This window comes from Lagenorhynchus albirostris, chromosome 9 (genome assembly GCF_949774975.1).
Source record: "Lagenorhynchus albirostris chromosome 9, mLagAlb1.1, whole genome shotgun sequence".
Lineage (NCBI taxonomy): Eukaryota > Metazoa > Chordata > Mammalia > Artiodactyla > Delphinidae > Lagenorhynchus > Lagenorhynchus albirostris.
The window spans coordinates 27,733,825-27,757,424 of record NC_083103.1 but is presented as its reverse complement, the minus strand read 5'-3'; the positions used below and the strand labels follow the sequence as shown (position 1 = coordinate 27,757,424).

At 39.1% G+C, this 23,600-nt stretch overlaps 1 protein-coding gene and 1 long non-coding RNA gene across 2 annotated transcripts in view; one reads left to right on the top strand and one right to left on the bottom strand.

Annotated features, from left to right (window-relative positions):
* LOC132525906 (uncharacterized) overlaps window positions 1-23,600 on the bottom strand; it is a 269,675-nt gene that overhangs the window by 173,841 nt on the left and 72,234 nt on the right. The gene's annotated exons all lie outside the window — the stretch shown is intronic.
* On the top strand, window positions 19,558-21,579 carry FSHB (follicle stimulating hormone subunit beta). The gene is made up of 2 exons (XM_060157739.1): window positions 19,558-19,716; window positions 21,349-21,579. The coding sequence occupies exons 1-2, from the start codon at window positions 19,558-19,560 to the stop codon at window positions 21,577-21,579; spliced, it is 390 nt and encodes a 129-aa protein (XP_060013722.1).

Sequence of the window (23,600 nt, the reverse complement as noted above, 5' to 3'; positions counted from 1 at the left end):
AGGATTTTCAAAGTGCTTGTAAAAGTTGGCGAAGTCTGGGTTGTTTTAGTATATCTAGAAGAGTGCTGAGGCAGAAGGGGTGTTGCACAAATGAAAACCAGGCATGTTTCAATGTTATAAACACTCTCTTGATTACCTCACGACCTATCTGCTGGAGTTACAAATCAAAATGGGCCTCTATGTCTTTCATCTCTCTAGGGTCAACCTAGTTTATTAAAATTAAACTGCCTGTTATTCTCCAGAATGGTACATAAGCCTATAATATATGCTCTTTCCACCCACTTCAAAAGCCCTATGACCCATTTTAAAAAAAAAAAATCCTTAAATGTGCCAACCCACACACACACAAAAGCACTGTCTTTTTTTTGTAACTATTCTTTCAGGCTTATGCCTTTTAAAATAGTGGTGTCTGCAGAAATGTCACATCAAACGAAACTGCCAGAGGTAGAAGTACTTAACTGAAACTGCTTTTATTAGTATATTGGAAGAAATCTGCTGGCCTAAGAATGGAAAAAGGACTGATACTGAATAAAAACACCATGGTGCCAAAGGGAGATGGGTTTTTTTTGCTATTAAAAAAAAATCCCACCTCATATTTTAAAATCTAAATAAGAAGATTCTCTACTGACTGTAGCCAGTTTCTTTTTTGTTTTTTTTTTTAAAAAAACCCTTTCAGAGCCTCCCCAGAATTCTGATCCCTACATGGAACTTAGGGATCAAAATGGAACTTAGGGCGAATGGAACTTAGGGCTAATCCATTAAGTTGGTCAGCTAGCACATACACTAGTCTCTGTGTAAAGTCAGTCTCCACTACACAGTTGTCAACTATGTCAATCCCCCTCATACTCCTTTAGAGCTACTCACACCAGAGCTCTTAGTAGGCACTGTGCCCTCACTTTTTTCTGGGGTATGCATAGACTCTCCCCTTTATCTGCAAAACCTTAAGTCCACTGTTTTGATTAATCCTCATGCTACTACCTTATGACTCACCATAGCCTCCTCCCTTACCCACCACCTCAGGAAGAATCCTGACCCTACCTCCCCCAAAGTGTCCCCAACTTTTTAAGAGGTCCACAAAGGGGTGCCTCACATGCCCATAGACCAGGCATCCAGTTTTGTCCTTTACCTAGTGTCCGCCATGTTTTCTCAGACTCTGGCTCCCTGTGTCTAGGGCCCTGAGAGCAGTATCCACTGCAGATGATGCCCGTCGTATGAATGCCAAAGTTCTGGCCAAAGATATTGTTGCTGAAACTGCTAAGCTGGGAAAGAGAGGGATGCTGGCTTCCCTTCTGGGTAGGAAATTGTTCCTCTCCCTCTAACTCTATACCACATTTTGTCACTTGGGCCCCAAAGAAAACATTTGTCATCTTCCTGGGGCAAGTCCCTAACCAGAACTCACACATCTTTCTCCAACAATATGCAACAGTTCTTCCTCCTCAGGACAGTCTAAATCTAGTCATTTAAAAATATATACCCTCAAGTTCTCATTTTACTGACATGGTATTTTCCTTCCAATTAGTTCCCCAGTCACACATCCACAAAAACGTCCATTTTATAAGAAAGGTTTGGCTTTATGTAACCCCTTCTATGACCCACAGCATTGGGCAGGCATAAAGATGGATTATTAGAAATAAACATCTCTCAGGAATACTCAGAGTCATCCAAACATCTCTTTACTTTCCTTGATCACACTGAATCACACGCAGAAGAGTATCTGAGAAACTTCTCTCCCTGATCTCCCTCCAGCTTACCTTTTCTACCCTTCTGTTCCTGGCCTGCTGGTTTCCCCACTCTCTCCCAGATCAAGGCCATACATATCCTTTTTTCACGGCTCCTCCATAGTTGTATATTGGGTTTTTCAAATTTTTCACAGCTGAGCATCTATAAGCCAAACATTCCTTTCTTGTCTCTAGTAGCATCACATTGATGCATTATGCCAAAAGACCCTTTTCCTACCAGTGCCAGGAAGAAAAACGAGGGAAATGGAAAAAGAAAATCGCTCATGTCATATGTATGTTTGTCTAACTAAAACGTTCTGCACCAAAGATGGATTAAAATCTCCATCTTTGGAGGGGACCTTCAAGATGGCAGAGGTGTAAGAGGTGGAGATCACCTTCCTCCCCACAAATACATCAAAAATACATCTACATGTGGAAAAACTGCTACAGAACACCTACTGAATGCTGGCAGAAGACCTCAGACTTCCCAAAAGGCAAGAAACTCCCCACGTACCTGGGTAGGGCAAAAGAAAAAAGGAAAAACAGAGACAAAAGAATAGGGATGGGAACTGCACCTCTGGGAGGGAGCTGTGAAGGAGGAAAGTTTCCACACACTAGGAAGCCCCTTCACTAGCAGAGACAGGGGGTGGGCGGGGGGGAAGCTTTGGAGCCACGGAAGAGAGAACAGCAACAGAGGTGCAGAGGGCAAAGCGGAGAGATTCCCGCACAGAGGATCTGTGCTGACCAGCACTCACCAGCCTGAGGGCCTGTCTGCTCACCTGCCGGCCGGGGTGGGTAGGGGCTGGGAGCTGAGGCTCGGGCTTCAGAGGTCAGATCCCAGGGAGAGGACTGGGGTTGGCTGCGTGAACACAGCCTGAAGGGGGCTAGTGCACCACAACTAGCTGGGAGGGAGTCTGGGAAAAAGTCTGCAACTGCCTAAGAGGCAAGAAACCATTGTTTCCGTGTGCAAAAGGAGAGGAGATTCAGAGCACACCCTAAACAAGCTCCAGAGATGGACACGAGCTGCGGCTATCAGCGCAGACCCGAGAGACGGGCATGAAACGCTAAGGTTGCTGCTGCCGCCACCAAGAAGCCTGTGTGCAAACAGGTCACTATCCACACCTCCCCTCCTGGGAGCCTGTGCAGCCAACCACTGCCAGGGTCCCGTGAGCCAGGAACAACTTCCCCGGGAGAACACACGGCGCGCCTCAGGCTGTTGCAACGTCATGCCAGCCTCTGCTGCCGCAAGCTCGCCCTGCATTCCGTACCCCTCCCTCCCAGCCTGAGGGACCCAGAGCCCCCTAAACATCTGCTACTTTAACCCCGTCCTGTCTGGGCAGGAACAGATGCCCTCAGGTGACCTACATTCACAGGCAGGGCCAAATCCAAACCTGAACCGCAGGAGCTGTGTGAACAAAGAAGAGAAAGGGAAATTTTTCCCAGCAGCCTCAGGAACAGCGGATTAAATCTCCACAATCAACTTGATGTACTCTGCATCTGTAGGATACCTGAATAGACAATGACCAAATCAAAACTGAGGCAGTGGACTTTGGGAGCAACTGTAAACTTGGGGTTTGCTTTCTGCATCTAATGTGTTTCTGGTTTTATGTTTATCTTACTTTAGCATTTAGAGCTTATTATCATTGGTAGGTTTGTTTATTGATTTGGTTGCTCTCTTCCTTGTTTTTTTTTATATATATATTTTTTTTCTTTCCTTTTTCTTTTTTGTGAGTGTGTATGTATATGCTTCTTTGTGTGATTTTGTCTGTATAGCTTGGCTTTTACCATTTGTCCTAGGGTTCTGTCTGTCCTATTATTTTTTTTTATACAGTTTTTAGCGCTTGTTATCATTGGTGGATTCGTTGTTTGGTTTGGTTGCTCTCTTCTTTCTTTCTCTTTTCTTTTTTAATTACTTTTTTATTTTTAGTAATTTTTTAAATAACTTTCTTTTATTTTATTTCATTTTATTATTTTTTTCTTTCTTTCTGTTTTCTTCTCCCTTTTCTGCTGAGCCATGTGGCTGACAGGGTCTTGATGCTCCAGCCGGATGTCAGGCCTGTGTCTCTGAGGTGGGAGAGCCAAGCTCAGGATATTGCTCCACCAGAGACTCCCCGGCCCTATGTAATATCAAATAGCAAAAGCTCTCCCAGAGATCTCCATCTTAATGCTAAGACCCAGCTCCACTCAACAACCGGCAAGCTGCAGTGCTGGACACCCTATGCCAAACAACTAGCAAGACAGGAACACAACCCTATCCATTAGCACAGAGGCTGCCTAAAATTATAATAAGTTCACAGACACACCAAAACACACCACCAGACACGATCCTGCCCACCAGAAAGACGAGATCCAGCCTCATCCACCAGAACACAGGCACCAGTCCCCTCCACCAGGAAGCCTACACAACCCACAGAACCAACCCTACCCACTGGGGGCAGATACCAAAAACAATGGGAACTATGAATCTGCAGCCTGCGAAAAGGAGGGCTCCAACACAGTAAGTTAAGTAAAATGAGAAGACAGAGAAACACACAGCAGATGAAGGAGCAAGGTAAAGACCCACCAGACCAAACAAATGAAGGGGATATAGGCAGTCTACCTAAAAAAGAATTCAGACTAATAGTAAAGATGATCCAAAATCATGGAAATAAAATAGAGAAAGTACAAGAAACGTTTAAAAAGGACCTAGAAGAAATAAAGAACAAACAAACAATGATGAACAATGCAATAAATGAAATTTAAAATTCTCTACAAGGAATCAATAGCAGAATAACTGAGGCAGAAGAATGGATAAGTGATGTGGAAGATAAAATAGTGGAAATAACTACCGCAGAGCAGAATAAAGAAAAAAGAATGGAAAGAATTGAGGACAGTCTCAGATACCTCTGGGACAACATTAAATGAACCAACATTCGAATTATAGGGGTCCCAGAAGAAGAAGAGAAAAAGGGTCTGAGAAAATATTTGAAGAGATTATAGTTTAAAGCTTCCCTAATATGGAAAAGGAAATAGTCAGTCAAGTCCAGGAAGCGCAGAGAGTGCCATAAAGAATAAATCTAAGGAGAAACATGCCAAGACACATGATAATCAAACTATCAAAAATTAAATAGAATGAAAAAATGTTAAAAGCAGCAAGGGAAGAGAAGCAAATAACATACAAAGGAATCCCCATAAGGTTAACAGCTGATCTTTCAGCAGAAACTCTGCAATCCAGAAGAGAGTGGCAGGACATATTGAAAGTGATGAAAGGGAAAAACCTACAACCAAGATTACCCAGCAAGGATCTCATTCAGATTCAACAGAGAAATTAAAACCTCTACAGACAAGCAAAAGCTAAGAGAATTCAGCACCACCACACCAGCTTTACAACAAATGCTAAAGGAGCTTCTCTAGGCAGGAAACACAAGAGGAGGATAAGACTTACAATCACAAACACAAAACAATTGAGAAAATGGTAATAAGAACATACATATCGATAACTACCTTAAAGGTAAATGGATTAAACTTTCCACCAAAAGACACAGACTGGCTGAAAAGATACAAAAACAAGACCCATATATATGCTGTCTACAAGAGACCCACTTCAGACCTAGGGACACATACAGACTGAAAGTGAGGGAATGGAAAAAGATTTTCCATGCAAATGGAAATCAAAAGAAAGCTGGAGTAGCAATTCTCATATCAGACAAAATAGACGTTAAAATAAAGACTATTACAAGAGACAAAGAAGGACACTACATAATGATCCAGGGATCAATCCATGAAGAAGATGTAACAATTATAAATAGTTATGCACCCAAAATAGGAGCACCTCAATACATAAGGCAAAAGATAACAGCCATAAAAGGGGAAATCAACAGTAACACAATCATGGTAGGGGACTTTTACATCTCACGTTCACCAATGGACAGATCATCCAAAATGAAAATGAATAAGGAAACACAAGTTTTAAGTGATACATTAAACCAGATGGACTTAACTGATATTTGTAGGACATTCCATTCAAAAACAACAGAATACACTTTCTTCTCAAGTGCTCATGTAACATTCTCCAGGATATATCATATCTTGGATCACAAATCAAGCCTTGGTAAATTTAAGAAAATTGAAATCGTATCAGGTATCTTTTCTGACCACAATGCTATGAGACTAGATATCAATTACAAGAAAAAAACTGTAAAAATTACGAACACATGGAGGCTAAACAATACGCTACTAAATAATCAAGAGATCACTGAAGAAATCAAAGAGGAAATCAAAAAATACCTAGAAATAAATGACAATGAAAACACGATGACCCAAAACCTATGGGATGCAGCAAAAGCAGTTCTGGGAGGGAAGTTTATACCAATACAATCCTACCTCAAGAAACAAGAAAAATCTCAAATAAACAATCTAACCTTACACATAAAGCAATTAGAAAAAGCAGAACAAAAAAAAAAAACCCCAAAATTAGCAGAAGAAAAGAAATCATAAAGATCAGATCGGAAATAAATGAAAAAGAAATGAAGAAAACAATAGCAAAGATCAATAAAACCAAAAGCTGGTTCTTTGAGAAGATAAACAAAATTGATAAACCATTAGCCAGACTCATCAATAAAAAAAGGGAGAAGATGCAAATCAACAGAATTAGAAATGAAAAAGGAAAAGTAACAACTGACACTGAAGAAATACAAAGGATCATGAGAGATTACTACAAGCAACTCTATGCCAATAAAATGGACAATCTGGAAGAAATAGACAAATTCTCAGAAAAGCACAACCTTCCAAGACTGAACCAGAAAGAAATAGAAAATATAAACAGACCAATCACAAGCACTGAAATTGAAACTGTGATTAAAAATCTTCCAACAAACAAAAGCCCAGGACCAGATGACTCACAGGCGAATTCTATCAAACATTTAGAGAAGAGCTAACACCTATCCTTCTCAAACCCTTCCAAACTATAGCAAAGGAAGGAACACTCCCAAACTCATTCTATGAGGCCACCATCACCCTGATACCAAAGCCAGACAAAGATGTCACAAAAAAAGAAAACTACAGGCCAATATCACTGATGAATACAGATGCAAAAATCCTCAACAAAATACTAGCAAAGAGAATCCAGCAGCACATTAGAAGGATCATACACCATGATCAAGTGGGGTTTATACCAGGATGCAAGGATTCTTCAATATATGCAAATAAATCAATGTGATAAACCATATTAACAAATTGAAGGAGGAAAACCATATAATCATCTCAATAGATGCAGAAAAAGCTTTCGACAAAATTCAACCCGCGTTTATGATAAAAACATTCAAGAAAGTAGGCATAATATATAGGCATAATAATAAAGGCCATATATGACAAACCCACAGCCAACATCATCCTCAATGGTGAAAAACTGAAAGCATTTCCACTAATATCAGGAACAAGACAAGGTTGCCCACTCTCACCACTGTTATTCAACATAGTTTTGGAAGTTTTAGCCACAGAAATCAGAGAAGAAAAAGAACTAAAAGGAATCCAACTCAGAAAAGAAGAAGTAAAGCTGTCACTGTTTGCAGATGACATGATACTATACATAGAGAATCCTAACGATGCTACCAGAAAACTACTAGAGCTAATCAATGAATTTCGTAAAGAAGCAGGATACAAAATTAATACTCAGAAACCTCTTGCATTCCTATATACTAATGATGAAGAATCTGAAAGAGAAATTAAGGAAACACTCCCATTTACTATTGCAACAAAAAGAATAAAATACCTAGGAATAAACCTACCTAAGGAGACAAAAGACCAGTATGCAGAAAATTATAAGACACTGATGAACGAAATTAAACATGATACAAACAGATGGAGAAATATACCATGTTCTTGGACTGGAAGAATCAACATTGTGAAAATGACTATACTACCCAAAGCAATCTACAGATTTAATGCAATCCCTGTCAAACTACCAATGGCATTTTTCACAGAACTAGAACAAAGAATTTCACAATTTGTAGGGAAACAAAAAAGACCCTGAATAGCCAAAGCAATCTTGAGAAAGAAAAATGGAGCTGGAGGAATCAGGCTCCCTGACTTCAGACTATACTACAAAGCTACACTAATCAAGACAGTATTGTACTGGCCCCAAAACAGAAATATAGATCCGTGGAACAGGATAGAAAGCCCAGAGATAAACCTATGCACATATGGTCACCTTATCTTTGTTATAGGAGGCAAGAATATACAATGGAGAAAATACAGCCTCTTCAATAAGTGGTGCTGGGAAAACTAGACAGCTACATGTAAAAGAATGAAATTAGAACACTCCCTAAAACCATACACAAAAATAAACTCAAAATGGATTAAAGACCTAAATGTAAGGTCAGACACTATAAAACTCTTAGAGGAAAACATAGGCAGAACACTCTGTGACATCAATCACAGCAAGATCCTTTTTGACCCACCTCCTAGAGATATGGAAATAAAAACAAATATACACAAATGGGACTTAAAGAAACTTAAAAGCTTTTGCACTGCAAAGGAAAACATAAATAAGACAAAAAGACAACCCTCAGAATGGGAGAAAATATTTGCAAACGAAGCAACTGACAAAGGATTAATCTCCAAAATTTACAAGCAGCTCATGTAGCTCAATAACAAAAAAACAAACAACCCAATCCAAAAATGGGCAGACTAAATAGACATTTCTCCAAGAAGATATACAGATTGCCAACAAACACATGAAAGGATGCTCAACATCACTAATCATTAGAGAAATGCAAATCAAAACTACAACGTGTGATACAAGGTATCACTTCACACAGGTCAGAATGGCCATCATCAAAAAATCTACAAACAATAAATTCTGGAGAGGGTGCGGAGAAAAGGGAATACTCTTGCACTGTTGGTGGAAATGTAAATTGATACAGCCACTTATGGAGAACAGTATGGAGGTTCCTTAAAACACTAAAAATATAACTACCATATGACCCAGCAATCCCACTACTGGGCATATACCCTGAGAAAACCATAATTCAAAAAGAGTCATGGGGCTTCCCTGGTGGCGCAGTGGTTGAGAGTCCGCCTGCCGATGCAGGGGACACGGGTTCGTGCCCCGGTCCGGGAAGATCCCACATGCCGCGGAGCGGCTGGGCCCGTGAGCCATGGCTGCTGAGCCTGCACATCCGGAGCCTGTGCTCCGCGGTGGGAGAGGCCACAACAGTGAGAGGCCCGCGTACCGCAAAAAAAAAAAAAAAAAAAAAAAAAAAAAAGAGTCATGTACCAAAATGTTCATTGCAGCTCTATTTACAATAGCCAGGAGATGGAAGCAACCTAAGTGTCCATCATTGGATGAATGGATAAAGAAGATGTGGCACATATATACAATGGAATATTACTCAGCCATAATAAAAAACGAAATTGAGTTATTTGTAGGGAGGTGGATGGACCTAGAGTCTGTCATACAGAGTGAAGGAAGTCAGAAAGAGAAAAACAAATACCGTATGCTAACACATATATATGGAATCTAAGAAAGAAAAAAAAAAGGTCATGAAGAACCTAGGGGTAAGACGGGAAAAAAGACACAGACCTACTAGAGAATGGACTTGAGGATATGGAGAGGGAGAAGGGTAAGCTGTGACAAAGTGAGAGAGTGGCATGGACATATATACACTACCAAACATAAAATAGATAGCTAGTGGGAAGCAGCCACATAGCACAGGGAGATCAGCTCAGTGGTTTGTGACCACCTAGAGGGGTGGGATAGAGGGTGGGAGGGAGATGCAAGAGGGAGAAGATATGGGGATGAATGTATACATATAGCTGATTCACTTTGTTATACAGCAGAAACTAACCCTGTAAAGTAATTATACTCCAATAAAGATGTTAAAAAAAAATCTCCATCTTAGAAGACGATAACCTGTAGTTTTAAAATGGCAACTTCCGCAGTTTTGAGGTTTCCAATATCTTATGGCCAAGACTCAATCTCAGGTTCATCTCATGGTACCAGAGGCATCCCCTGACCTCTACAGACTCTATAAAGTTAGTTATCCTAAGCATTTAACCTAAGAATGGGAACTCTGCCCTGAGATAACGACTTTGACCACATATATTAGTGAGAGTCATTCAGCTTGAGGTAATGGAGACCCAAAATAATAGTGGCCTAAACAAGAGAGAGATTGTTTTCCCTTTCCTGTAAAATTTTGAAGTTCAGTAGTCTAGGGCTAGACTACTGTGAAAAGTCCTCAGCAATTCATGTGCTTCTAGGTCACTGTACCACCGACTATAGAGTGTAGCCCTTGCCCTCTTAGTCCAAAATGACACACCCACCTTACAAGGGGCAGGATGGAGGAAGGATAGGACAAGAAGGAAGAAAAAGGGGCAAAAGCTGCTTGCCACCTGTCCCCTGAAGTTCCTAAAAGCTGCCAAAAAACATTCCACTTACGTCTTTTTGTTCAAAACGTAGCCATTCTTGGCTGAAAGGGAGATAGGGGCATTTTACTCTTTGTTCTAGGCAGACACATACCCACCTACAAAGTCTATTCGTGTGGGAGAATAGAAAGAGAATGGATATCAGGGGACAAATAGAAGTCTCTGTCATATTGTGCTCCTGAAATCACTCTCTTTCTCTGTGCTAAAAATAAACCCTGGAGTCACCTAAAATAGAATGCTTTAAATTCCCTGTTTTTTATAAAAAGCTGAGCTACAAGTCAAAATTCTGCCACTCAGTGTAACCACTGGCAAGTCACTCAGTGGTTTAATTCTTTGCCTTATTTTAATAGGGATGTCTGTCCTGCCACCTTAAAAGATTGTTCTGAGGATTGATTGGGAATAAACTGAGATAATAAAGGTGAAAGTAATTTTTTAAATGTGATATAAATAACTCTTGAGGCAAAGTAGAATCAAAGCAATAAATTATCTTTTGTCTTCTTTAAACATATATGTCTCTCTTTCAAAGCATCTCCATTCCCCTTTTAGGTTTCTTAGCGAAATGTGGCAGATAGATGTCAAGAGAGCAAAGGGTCAGAAACAAAGGCGTGTGGTGTGATATCGATTCAGATAGGGTCATTTGTATATTGAGAAAGAAAAGGAAATTCCCTAGAATTTGCCAATATTTATGAAGACTCACACCATCAACCTGGTTTCTCAACCTTCTACCTATATTTAATTGTTATTATTAGATATGGGATTAGATCTTCATACCAGAAGTTATTATCCCTCGGACAAATTTTAGGTTCTAGCAATCTGTTTTGCAAAGGAAGCTACCCTAGCCATTTCGAACAAGTAGAGCAGCTATAAAATCAGCTGGTGTTTTTTAATAATTTTCTGGAGGGTTTAGTTTTGCTGCCATTATTGAAGTTTCTGTTGTTGTTTGTTGAAAAGCAGTGGAGAGATGGAATGTCTAGAAAGCACCTAAGCATTCTAAACTGCTTCAAGGAAGGAAACAAATCCGGGCAAAGGAGTCTTGTTAAAGATAACTTGCATAGATGCTCCGGTTTTGCCCTGCTCTGCAGGAGGAACAGAGAGAGCACAGAGTGGGGGAATTGAAAGTTTTGGAAAAGCAAAGGACAATTCTGAAAATCATATTAGAGCAGATTTCTGGCTTCAGTTGTATGTTTTTATCGTCTTCCTGTGGTTTGGCAACATACAAAGTCAAGCAGGCTGTTATGCCCTCTAGGTAACCTGGTAAAGACTTAAGTCAGAATAGGCTGGGTTATGGTACACTAACAAAAGAACCTCAAATTCTCAATGATGTAACACAATAAAGGTTAATTTCTTTCCCATGCTACATATCTAAGCCAGAGGAGACTGTGCTCTACACATCTGTCCAAGGACACAGGCTGTCAGGCTCTATCAACTTCTAGGTGCATCACCAGGAAGACAAAGCCTCTGCTGTACCCACAGAAAGGAGAGAGAGCACTGGAGAGTCATGCAAGAGATTTTTACCCACAAATAAAATATAGCCCACAAATAAAACACTTCACTTCTGCTCACAGCCCATTGGCCAGAACTAGTCACATGGCCCCAATCTAAATGCAAAGAAGCTAGAGGATGTGGGCAAGTACATGGAATATTTGGCGATTTTTCTATGCCATAGTGATGGTTGAATTATCTAAGAAATGCTTCCTGCCTCATTTTTTCTTCATGCTTTCTATAAATGACAGGTTTTATTTTGAAGAACTTTCTTCTTTTGTAGAAGGTAAGACAATATCTTGGTCTTCCAGCATGACTCCCTCTCTGCACACATAGTGAAAGAATAAAAATTTATTCTAAAGGGCATGGAAGTATACATGTATTTATTCTAAAATAGTCTGAATTGTGTTCTGATGAGAGTGGCTGATAGAACAGTGTAATAGGTAAAAGCACAGGCCCTAGAACCAGACAGCCTGGGTTTGAATTTCAGTTCCCCCATTTACCAGCTGTATGAACTTGGTAAAGATATTTGAACTCTCTATGTCACAGTTTCCTCATATTTAAAATGAAGATGATTATAATACTTATTTTATGGTTCCTGTAAGGATTAAATTAAAATGTGCATGTAAAATATTTAGCACTAAGCTTAGCACTTACATGTTCAATGAACGTTAACTCATTGTTTAGTGTCTTTTTAACTCATTGTTTAACTCATTGTTTAGTGTCTTTTTACCCCATTGATTCAGTTTCAGACTCCAGTTTTCTAACACGTCTCCTTGGATTAATGATTCATTGTATAGTTTCCATACTCTTCTCCTCTCTCTTCTTTCTAAGTCTCTGCTTTTCTAATCTCCCTAGTTGCTGGTTCTCTCTTGTCTGGAATCAAATGGGGCTTCTCTAAAATTCACACACACACACACACACACACACACACACACACACGTTAATGCAGAGAAGTGGCAATGCCTTTTAGTTCCTGGGTGCTTCTCCTCCACTAGTCCAGTCTGTCTAGCAAATAGTTATGTGACTGAAGGAAGAATAACAGGGACCCTGGAGTCTCCTTGCCTGGTCTGGACTTGAAGCTCTGCCACTTACTTACTGTGACATTGGGTTAATACACTGCTCTGACCCTCATTTCTTTATTTATAATGTACAGATAATAGTAATATGTAATTCATTAGGCTGTTGATGTACACATTTAGCACAGTGATTGGTACAGAGTAATTGCTCGATAAATGTCTATGCTCTGTAAAATGAGGGCAATAATACTTAAAGGACATGCATGAGCTTAAGGAAGCTGCGAAACATCATAAACTGTTATGATGAAATGAATTAGAGGCCCATCTGACTGCCCCCGTGGATGAGAACAAGAAGTTTACCTGCTAATATGGAGACTGACCTTCCTGACCCCTTCCCTGAAAAATATAAAGTACATTATTGTATCTTCATATTTATAAATATTGACAACTAGTGGGCTTTTCAGTTTTATTTTTTCGGGTTTTTACCAATTGACCTAGGCTGGCAATGTGTAATGAACAAGGACCAGACATTAGACCAGTGAGTAAGTCTTGTGACCTCTGAAAATTTACATTAGCTGACAAGTTCTATACTAGTGCTGTGCAATAGAAATATGTGATCCACTTACGTGATTTAAAATTTTCTAGTAACACATTTTAAAATAAAGTACTTTTAAAGAAAAAGAAGTAGGTGAGATTGACTTAATGATAAATTTTGTTTAAAATAATGTCATTTCAATGTAATCAATACAAAAATCATTGAGATAGCTTACATGCACTCTTATTTTGTCTTTGAAATATAGTGGGTATCTTCCACTTACAGTACATGTTAATTTGGACTAGATGCATTTCAAGCGCTTAATAGCCACATGTGGCTGGTGGCTGCCATACTGGACAGTGCAGCTCAAGTATTGTTGGGTAATCTAGTAGGGTAAAAACTTAATAAAAATTTAGCACTTTATATGGAATTATCACATCATATATGTTATATATTACTTTGTAATTTAAATAAAGGAAATAAATTTAAATGACTAAAATAAATTTAAATTAGAAAATTTAATATATTAAACTTTTTTTAAAATTTTACATTACAACACATATATCTCATGAACAAAAGAGAAGGAGGAAAAGGATACCAGACCATAGAAGGAGCAAATAAAAATATGAGCACAGGTCCTTAATTTCCTATTTTTAAACACAAACATAAAGAAATCGTTTGAAAAAAAAAAATCTTTACAAGTGAAAAAACGATGTAGGTCATTGAGCGTATGCACAGGTAGAAATTCTAAGGATGCTCACACAGTTGTGGACATTGGTTCATCAGAATTTACAAGAGAAGTCTGCTGTTCATTTAAAATATAATGTGATGAATGTTAACATTGAAATAGGTACTAAGAACTAAGGAAATGAAACAGAAAGTACTGGAATGAGTATTGAATGTTGACTACTGTGTAAGGTGGAATGAGTGAATGACTCCTAGAAGAAGCTACATCTAAATGGAAATCTTGTAGGAGTACTTGTAGGAGAAACGTATCTCAGACCTAAGGAATAGAACCTTTTTTCTCTCCAGTAAGAGAGAAAAAATACATCAGGCTTCCCTGGTGGCGCAGTGGTTGAGAGTCCGCCTGCCGATGCAGGGGGCACAAGTTCGTGCCCCGGTCCAGGAGGATTCCACATGCCGCGGAGCGGCTGGGCCCGTGAGCCATGGCCGCTGAGCCTGCGCGTCCGGAGCCTGTGCTCCGCAACGGGAGAGGCCACAACAGTTGGAGGCCCGCGTACCGCAAAAAAACCAGCAACAACAACAAAAAATACATGTGAATTTGGGAAGTGGGGAGGTGTCTCAAGCCAATAAAGTAAGAATTTGACATAGGGTCTCCTTAAATAATCTATTTTTTTAAAATATTGAGTTAATATTACTATATTAAAACCCAGTAATAAAGGGCTAGAAATAAAGATGGGTGTTATCAGTCAGTTTCCAACCAGGAAATCTGAAACCACTTCTAATATGTAAAACAGGGAATTTAATCCAGGGAATTAATTATGCAAGTGTTAGAACCGCTGAGAAGCCAGACAGGAGAAAGGACGTAACCCAAAGATCAGGAGCCCCATTTACCTTCAGGATTGGAGGGATACAAGTGGGGTTTCCAGAAACAAAACCTGAGACCACACAGCAGAAGCTCAAACCACAAAAGGGGTTTCCTCACAAAAGCTGGGAAAACTAAGAGAAGAGCTACCTGTTGTGGCCTGGACCCAGGGAAAAGATGCAGCTACTCACCAGCAAAAAAGAATTTAAAGGAGACAGATGTGGAAATTCCCTGGTGGTCCAGTGGTTAGGACTCCGCACTCTCACTGGCAAGGGCCTGGATTCAATCCCTGGTCAGGGAACTAAAATCCTGCATGCCACGCGGTGCAGCCAAAAAAATTTAAAGGAGACAGATGCTCTGACTTCCCCCTCCTTTCACTCTCCAGTCTTCCTTCCCAGAGGCAAAAGCCTGCTGACACTGCAGCTTGGGCAAGGTAGCCTGCAGAGGTCCTTTCTCCCAAGAGCAGAACAGAGCAAGAACAAGGAATGCATCAGCTAGCAAACAGACTATGGACCAGCAGAGCATAAGGAAAACTATGAGTGATTTGTGTTTCAATTTGTTCAACAAAAGTGTATTAGTGCCTACTGTGGACTAGAAACTCTTTTCCTATTGGGAATACAAAGGTAAATAAAAAAGATCTCTAAATTTTCACCAATAAAATATTTTGACAAGCTTTGTGAAAACAATAACACCTAATTAGGAAATACACTAGTCAGATAAACTAGGCTATAGGAGGCTTGATGTTAGGAGAAAGGTCTGGGGGACCTCTTGACAGGCCAAGGAAAATAGGGTTATTTGGGGGGACCTCTGACCTAAATGTGGATGGATGTATAAACATGGACATTAGGAATATCTGTCCAAATTCTGAATGGCTTCTGTCTTGGCCCCTCTCCCACTAATGGGATTGGTGAGAATTATAAACTACTGAGGTCAATATGGTTTGAAGAGTAGCTCTCTGTGTTGGAGCCAAACAGACTTAGATACGAACTCCAGCCTTGCTACTTACAGGTCCCATAGTCTTGAGAAAGTCATTTATCCTCAGTTTTCCCATCTTTCAAAGAGCAATAATAGTAACCCCTTTAAAAAGTTGTTGTAAAGATAATATGTGATCATATATTTAAAGTGTTTAGTTAAGTGCCTTGGGCATAGTAGGTGCTCAATAAAAAGAAGTTGTTAATATTTCAAACTGAATATGTAAAGAGCTAATAACACTGTATATACATTAGTCATTAAAACACATAGGTTAACATATATTCATATAAATATACTTTGTGAACACACATAGATAACATAAAAAGAGCTAATTTCAAACACAAGGTGTAACTAATAGTCATTACATTTTTAATAATCTTTTAGAGAAATTGAAAGGATTTATAATTTTCCAGGAATCATGAGTATATGTCATTTAATATGCATTATATGAAATTTAATTATCCGTTCTATAACTTTGATAATATGCTTACTTACCTATTACTAACAGATTTCAAAAGTATTTCTCCATTCCAGATATCACTTACATAAATGCTGAATTATTATTTACAGTGCCCACTACTTTGCTAAGTTTTATCTTTGTCATGCATGTTTGATAAAATCATAAATCTGGGTAAATCCAACTAGTTGTCACCTATAAGCCTGAACCCCTGCCACTGAACTGGTCAAAAGAAAAATGCACATCCATGCTTAGTGGCCTCATGTTAACTTTTTTACCATAAACCTCAAGTGGGCCCTTAATGCTGATAGGAAGTTTTACTCTGCCTAACTCACTGATAACTCAACCCCTCTCCTAGTCTCAGAAAACTATTCAGATCTTTTCATCCCTCAATCCTCAGCAATTCATCCACCATCCTAATTCTGAAATGATGACCTTATTTCCTACTTTACTGAGAAAATGAAATTAATCTCAGGAGAGCTTGCACAGAGACTATCACCACACCTACCAATCACCATCTTCTGCACTCACCATACCTCCCCATCCAGTAGCATCTGCACCCACAAGACGGCCTCCTGCCTGATACAGGATGAGCTCTCCATTCTCCTGTCTAAAGCCAGTCCCTCCACCTGTGCTCTAAGATTCATCTCTTCTCACCTACTCAAGAACACTGCAGGACTTCTCCTCTCTTCCTCCAACATCATCATTTTTCACTCTCCATTAAATCATTTGCATCACCATAAAAACAAGCAGTTATTTCTCCCATCTTAAAACATAAAAATCAAAAGAAAGTTATCTTTACCCCACTTCCGCTTTACCAAATCACCTAGCTCTTTCCTCGTCTTTGGATCAAAATTCCTGGAATAAAAAGTTATCTATATTCAACTGTTTTTTTCAATTCATCTCTTGCCAATCACTTAAACACATACCAATCAGGATTTTGTTCCCCTCACTCCAAAGGAACTTCTCTAGCCAAGGACACTAGCAACATTCACACGCAGTGTGCAATTTCCTCTTATTTAACCTGTCAGCAGCATTTGGTACACTTGTCACTCACTCCTCCTGATACACTCGCTTTACTTGACTTCTGGTACACCACATCCTCTCCATTCCCTTCTTTCCTCAATGACCCTTCTGTTTCCTCTGGATAAAGGAAGAAAAAAACTTAATCTTGTCCTTGACCTCTTAATGTTGGAATACACCAGGCTCCACTCTTGGTCCTTTTATCTTCTCTATTCACCCCCACTCCCATGGTACTCTCTTCCAGGCTCATGTCAACAACTCCCAAATGTCTACCTTCAGCCAATATATTCCTCCCAAAATCCAGATTCAGCATTCTACTTAGATGTCTTAAAGATACCTCAAGCTCAACATGTGCATACTGAACTCCTTATCTTTTCCCAAAGTTTACTATGTCTACAGCCATCCATTTCAGGTGGTAGCAAAATTATCCTTCAAGTTGCTCAGACCAGAATCCTTAGAGTCATCCTTGACTTTTTCTCTCACATCCAACATTCATCCCTCAAAAAATTCTGTCGGTTCTACTTTCAAAATATATCCAGAATCCGATTGTCTCATTACCTTCATTGCTACCATACTAGTCTGAACAAATATTTCTTACCCAGATTGCTGCAATAGCATCTAACAGGACTTTCTGTTTCTACCTTTTTCCCCCTGCATTAGCAACACAGCAGCTAGAGGGATCCCTTCAGACCTAAATCAGATCAATTGTGTTACTCCTCTACACAAAACCCTGCAATTGGTACCCAGTCAGGGACAGTAAAAACCAAAGTCTTTATATCGGCCTAAAAGGTCCTACATGATGTGACTTCCGTTACATCTCTGACATCACATCCTAGTATTTCCACCATTGTTCCCTTGCTCCAGCCACACTGCTTAATTAATAAATATTTGTTAAACAAATCAATCCCAGTCTCCATGGAGCTCTTGGTCTACTGGGAGAAACAGAGATGTATAAAGGATTACAAAAAGAAGGTGGTAATTAAAGCTCTCCTCTATCTCCCATCCTAAACGCTGGCAAGTGAGTGTTGAAGGTTGAGAAATTGGCCAGGGGTGAGTGGTGTAGGAGACCTAGGGAGGAAGCAAGGACATTTCAGGCAGGATGAACATGGCACATGCAAAGACCTAGAGAAATGAATCAGCAGAACATTTGAAGAATTAGAAGTAAAGCATCAAAGAATAACATTTGAGATTAGAGGATCTGGACGTGGGTAGTAAACAGAAATACAGTCTATACTTTAGATAGGAATCAGATCATGAAAGACTTTCTATTTGTTTCTTCCCTTTCAATCTACCCTGGGAGTAACTTATTAACCATATCTTTTTGATGAACCTCAACAGGGCCAAAGCAACACTTGGAAAGGATTCTGAATTCCCTGAGTTAAAGATACAAAAGAAAAACCCAGAGTCAGATTTAATTTGACAAGGTAAAGGAGTGGGTGTTCTACTACATCAAATTTAATCTGTATAAAATAATCATCTCTGGTAACATTTTTCTTGATCTACTGCATTTAGACTATTTTAGTAAGGCTTGATCTCCCTGTCTATCTAAACACTGATTCACTTACAGTAAGCTTCAGGCTAACATTGCTCTTACTAATACCCAACAAATCCACAAGGTGTTAGTTTCAGACGATTTTGTATAAAAGGTGAACTGAGACTAGACTCAGCCTACAACGTTCCCCAGACAAGGCAGCCAACCACAGGTGAGTCTCAGCATCTAGAGTTATCAAGCAGTGACAGTTATTTCTGAAATCTACAGATTTTTCAGGATCTGGAGAACAAATCTAGAGCTTTCTGACTTCTGTTGTGTAGGGAATTTTTGCTTGTCAACTTGGCTTCTTAAATATGGTTAATAATTGTAATCACTGCTAGCAAGCAATTGACTTTACATAGACCATTCACCTGGCCTCTGAAAGAGTCCTGTTTTAAACAATGGCGGGGGTGGGGGGGAGCTTGGGGCAAAAGCAAATGATAATACTTATGAGCTGCTAAAAATGAAGAACTAATTTTGTAATATAGAAGTTTCTTTTTAAATAAAACTAGTCTTTAAAATGATAATCAAGGGACAAATATGATGATTAAAATTACTTGCTTCAGCGTATTCACTTTAAGACAGTCAGCAGTACCACCCTAATCCTTAAACATTGCTTAAATCATTATATTAGAGTTCTGATCTATAATATGTTCCTACTTTGACAAAAAAGAAATTGAGGAGGAGAATAAGAAGAAATCGTTGTTCAAGAAACGAAGACGTAAAGAAAAGGAGAAAACATTGCTGGAGCAAAATGTGACTGGAGAGGATGGGTAGACCAATGATTTCTGGTTTGGTCAACTTACATAACAATTATAATGCTTTGGTCTTGGTTTCTCATGGGCCTTAATTGTTTGCTTCCTAGCCCAGGATGAAGTTGGTCCAGTTTTGCTTTCTCTTCTGTTGCTGGACAGCAATCTGCTGCAACTGCTGTGAGCTGACCAACATCACCATCACAGTGGAGAAAGAGGAATGTGGCTTCTGCATAAGCATGAACACCACATGGTGTGCGGGCTACTGCTACACCCGGGTAGGTACTTTGCTTTGCTGTAAGTGAGGGTGCTGAGGGTCTGGACGAGGCGGGCTTCATTAATTCCCACTTTATCAATATTCTAAGTTTCCCAAGGAATAGCCATGAGTCCCTTAGCTAGTACTGTCTGTATTATGATTGGGGTTATTTACCATGATATCAGTTAAACATTTGGACTTATATTTGATTAGGGTAAATGCAAGAAAGCCTCAGATTTGATCTGATCAATTTAGTAATATGTCAAATCTATTTTTTAAATTTTATTTAAAATTTAAAACAATTTTTAAAAATTGTTCTATACTAGATTTTACATAGAGATAAACATACACACATTTAATAATAGAAGAGCTACAATATTCCCCAAAAGCCAATTTCTGTAACTGAAGCCATATCTCTACAATAGAGATAGTACCAAAATATGTTTGCAAACCATATAAAAACACAGCCATGTTATAAAAACTGTCTTATTGGCCCACCTGAATACAAATGTCAACAAGCATCCTGAGAACACAACCAGTCCTTGCAGACTATTAGAACCAAAATGAATCAGCAAACCCACTCATTTCTTTATACCGTTGAGAAAACCAAGGCACAGAGGCATAAAACCACTAGTTTGTGTTCACGCAGCTTCTTTGAATTAATCCAAGTAAAGAAGCAGTTTCTCCTTTTTCTTTTTCTTCCCCTATAGCACCTGGCTATCTATGCAGCATTTCATTCTATAAACTGACATTGAAAATAGCAATTTTTAATGAAATCTACTTTATGGGGTGGTAAATGAGTTTGACCAAACTCCACTTATCATACCTTCCTGGGATACAGACTTGGTGGCATGATATTGAAATAAACAGACGTGCCAACTTCTTCCCTCAGTGAATTTTTTTTTTCACTAGAAAGTGTTAAAATAAACCTATACTACCAGGATTAAAGTTTTTATATGCAAACCATGTAGCCTTTGAAACTGAGAGCTCTGCAAAATACACAGCATTTAAGGGGGAAAGATGTCTACAGGACTGTGGAATATTTAAAATCTTCATGATTTTCATGAGCTTTCATGAAAGCTTTCATAGTCATGCTAAGCTAAGCATTAACATTCCACATTATATATTTTTTTTGACTTTTTATAAATCCTCAGGGACAATGTATTTGGAAAATTTTTCTGAGAAATTAAACTTCAGTGTTTTATATTTTATAAATCCTCAGGGACAATGTATTTGGAAAAATTTTCTGAGAAATTAAACTCCATTGTTTTATGGTTCAAGTTGTCATTATTATAGCTTTCAACTAAGTATAAAAAGTCATTAAAATTTGTCATATTTCCCTTTTCATCATTTTTCTATATTAAAATTCAATCTCTATAGTTGGAGAAATAATTAATATTTTGACATAGACATAAGGAATAGGAAAAGGAACAACTTATATTTTCTGTAAGATTTCCAAAACAATCAGGAAACATTGGTATAGCATATAGGTCACTGCTGAGATCATGTTTCCTTGGTTAGGAATTACATAAGTGAGCTTTAGTGGGTAAACATTAGAGCAAGCGGTATTCAATCCCTGTCTCATTTTGATTAAGCTAAACAGAAAGTTCCAGAATACTGTAACTTAACTCTCTCTCTCTCCTAAACCACTCAGGATCTAGTGTACAAGGATCCAGCCAGGCCCAACATCCAGAAAACGTGTACCTTCAAGGAGCTGATGTATGAGACGGTCAAAGTGCCTGGCTGTGCTCACCATGCAGACTCCCTGTATACGTACCCAGTAGCCTCTGAATGTCACTGTGGCAAGTGTGACAGCGACAGCACTGACTGCACTGTGCGAGGCCTGGGACCCAGCTACTGCTCGTTCAGTGAAATGAAAGAATAAAGAGCAGTGGACACTTTGAGCTGCCCACCCTTGACCTGAAGGACCAAGACATTCAAGACGTCTGTGTGTACATGTGCCCAGGCTGCAAACCATTGTGGGAGACCCCACTGATCCCTGCTCTCCTGCATAAGGGAGCTCCAGGAATGGAGAGTGCTGGGGCCTGGGGCCTGTCACCACCCAACCCTGTATTCTAGGTCTGGTTCCATAAGTTTTATTCGGTCTTACTTAACTTACAGACATGGGGTTGCTTTCCTGTTTAATAATCTTAGAAATCCTCTCAGGCAATCCCTTCCTCTTAGACATAGGGATATGGGCCCCGAGGAAGGAAATGAGCTAAGAGTGGGTGAAAGTACTAAATGTAGCATTCTCCTGCCAGACTCCTGAGCCCTCAAGAGCAGTCCCAGTCTCTTCTTCGTGATTGTAGCCTCAATGCCTAACTTCGTGACTAGACTTTAGTAAGAAACTCAATAATGGCTTCCTTAAGGAAAGTAAGAGCAGAAAGGTAGCGGGTAGGACAACACTGAAAGAGGATGTCTGAGGCTATCTGATGAGGCTGTGCTCAGCAATGCTGGTCAGTCCACGGAAGCGGGGCATCCATTCCAGTTCCACTTCACCTCTTCTTCTCTGGCACATGGAGGGTGGATGGAGACAGGATGCATCTCTCTGAATTGCTCAGGCAGGTGGTGGTTAACGAGCTCAGGATTTACAAGCTATTACTGCCAACCCCTTTAGTTAAGGGCAAAAGCAAGAAATGTTAATGTGGGCTTGTGGAAATTAGCCCACATCTACTCCATCATTTAAATAAATTGAACAAATGCTGTCAGGCTCCTGCAAAACTCCCTTTGGGAAGTAGGAAAAAAACTACATTGCCCTGCCCTCCAGGCTGGGATCCACACCTTTGGAGAGAGGTGGATTTGAAAGCAGGTTTGAAAGCAATTTTGGCAACTTTATAAGTACATTTATCTTACCTACAAATACATTTGTGTAAAGAAATAACTATTTTAGGAAGAATTAGCCATGAGAAAAAAAAAAACTGCTATTTTCTAGAATCCTCTCTATATCAGTCTTTTGTCTATCAATGTTCTCTCAAATCTGTTTCTTTCAAGAGGGTAAATATTGCAACTATTTCATGAGTTGATTTCGAGATGTTACCTCTTTTAGTTATTTACTTGTTTCATCTTAAGATTGTTTAATTTATTTAAATCTTATTTTTTTAATAAAGATACTCACCACCAGAGTCATAGATTTGGAGTTTTTTTCCCACATAAAAGATTACTAAAATGTCTATATGTTTATAATATTAGTAGAAAGAATCTTACAAAAAAATTTCTAATGCATCTGTAATATTTACTTGTCCTGACCTTTGGAGATATTAAAATTAATTTTGTTGCATTTCTAAAAGTATTTCCTTGTTTAAATTTCCTGTCACTATTTGAAGTCACTTTCTAATGTAGTGGGGAAAGAAAAAGCAAAGAGAGAATCACACAGAGTAGATGGGGTCACTGGAGAGTCTCTAGTTCATTCCTTGGATTTTTGATATTGAAGCCCAAAGATGTCAAGTGACCCAGACAAGATCACAAAGACTGTTTATGGCAGGCAGGATAAGAATCCTGGCTTCCCAGCTCTTAGCCCAGCTCTCCTATGGCTACTCTATCATATTAAGTCATTTTGGCAAGGATTGAAGCAAAATTGCAGGTACTGATAATCAGCTATGTCCATTCAAATCTGCTATTGAGTGTGGCTTAATTTTCTGGACCTCAGATTCTTAACTATAAAGTGAAGATACTAATATTATCTGCCTCAGAGGATTATACTGATAATTAAACAGAATAACACATATAGAAAGTTTAGAATAATGTCTGGCACATAGTAATTCCTCAGTAAATATCAGTTGTTATGCCTTGAGACAATGTAGCAAGTTGGTAAATCAGATTTTAAAACAACCCAGCTTAGCCTCTTTCTAGTAATCTTAGGTAAACTATTTAACTACTCTCGGTCTCACTTTTCTTACCTTTTTAAGT

Bases quoted from the DNA above. Each gene is read 5' to 3' on its own strand.
- FSHB (XM_060157739.1), top strand. From the start codon at position 19,558: ATGAAGTTGGTCCAGTTTTGCTTTCTCTTCTGTTGCTGGACAGCAATC. The intron at 19,717-21,348 runs GTAGGTACTTTG...TAAACCACTCAG, and splicing joins CGGGCTACTGCTACACCCGG to GATCTAGTGTACAAGGATCC.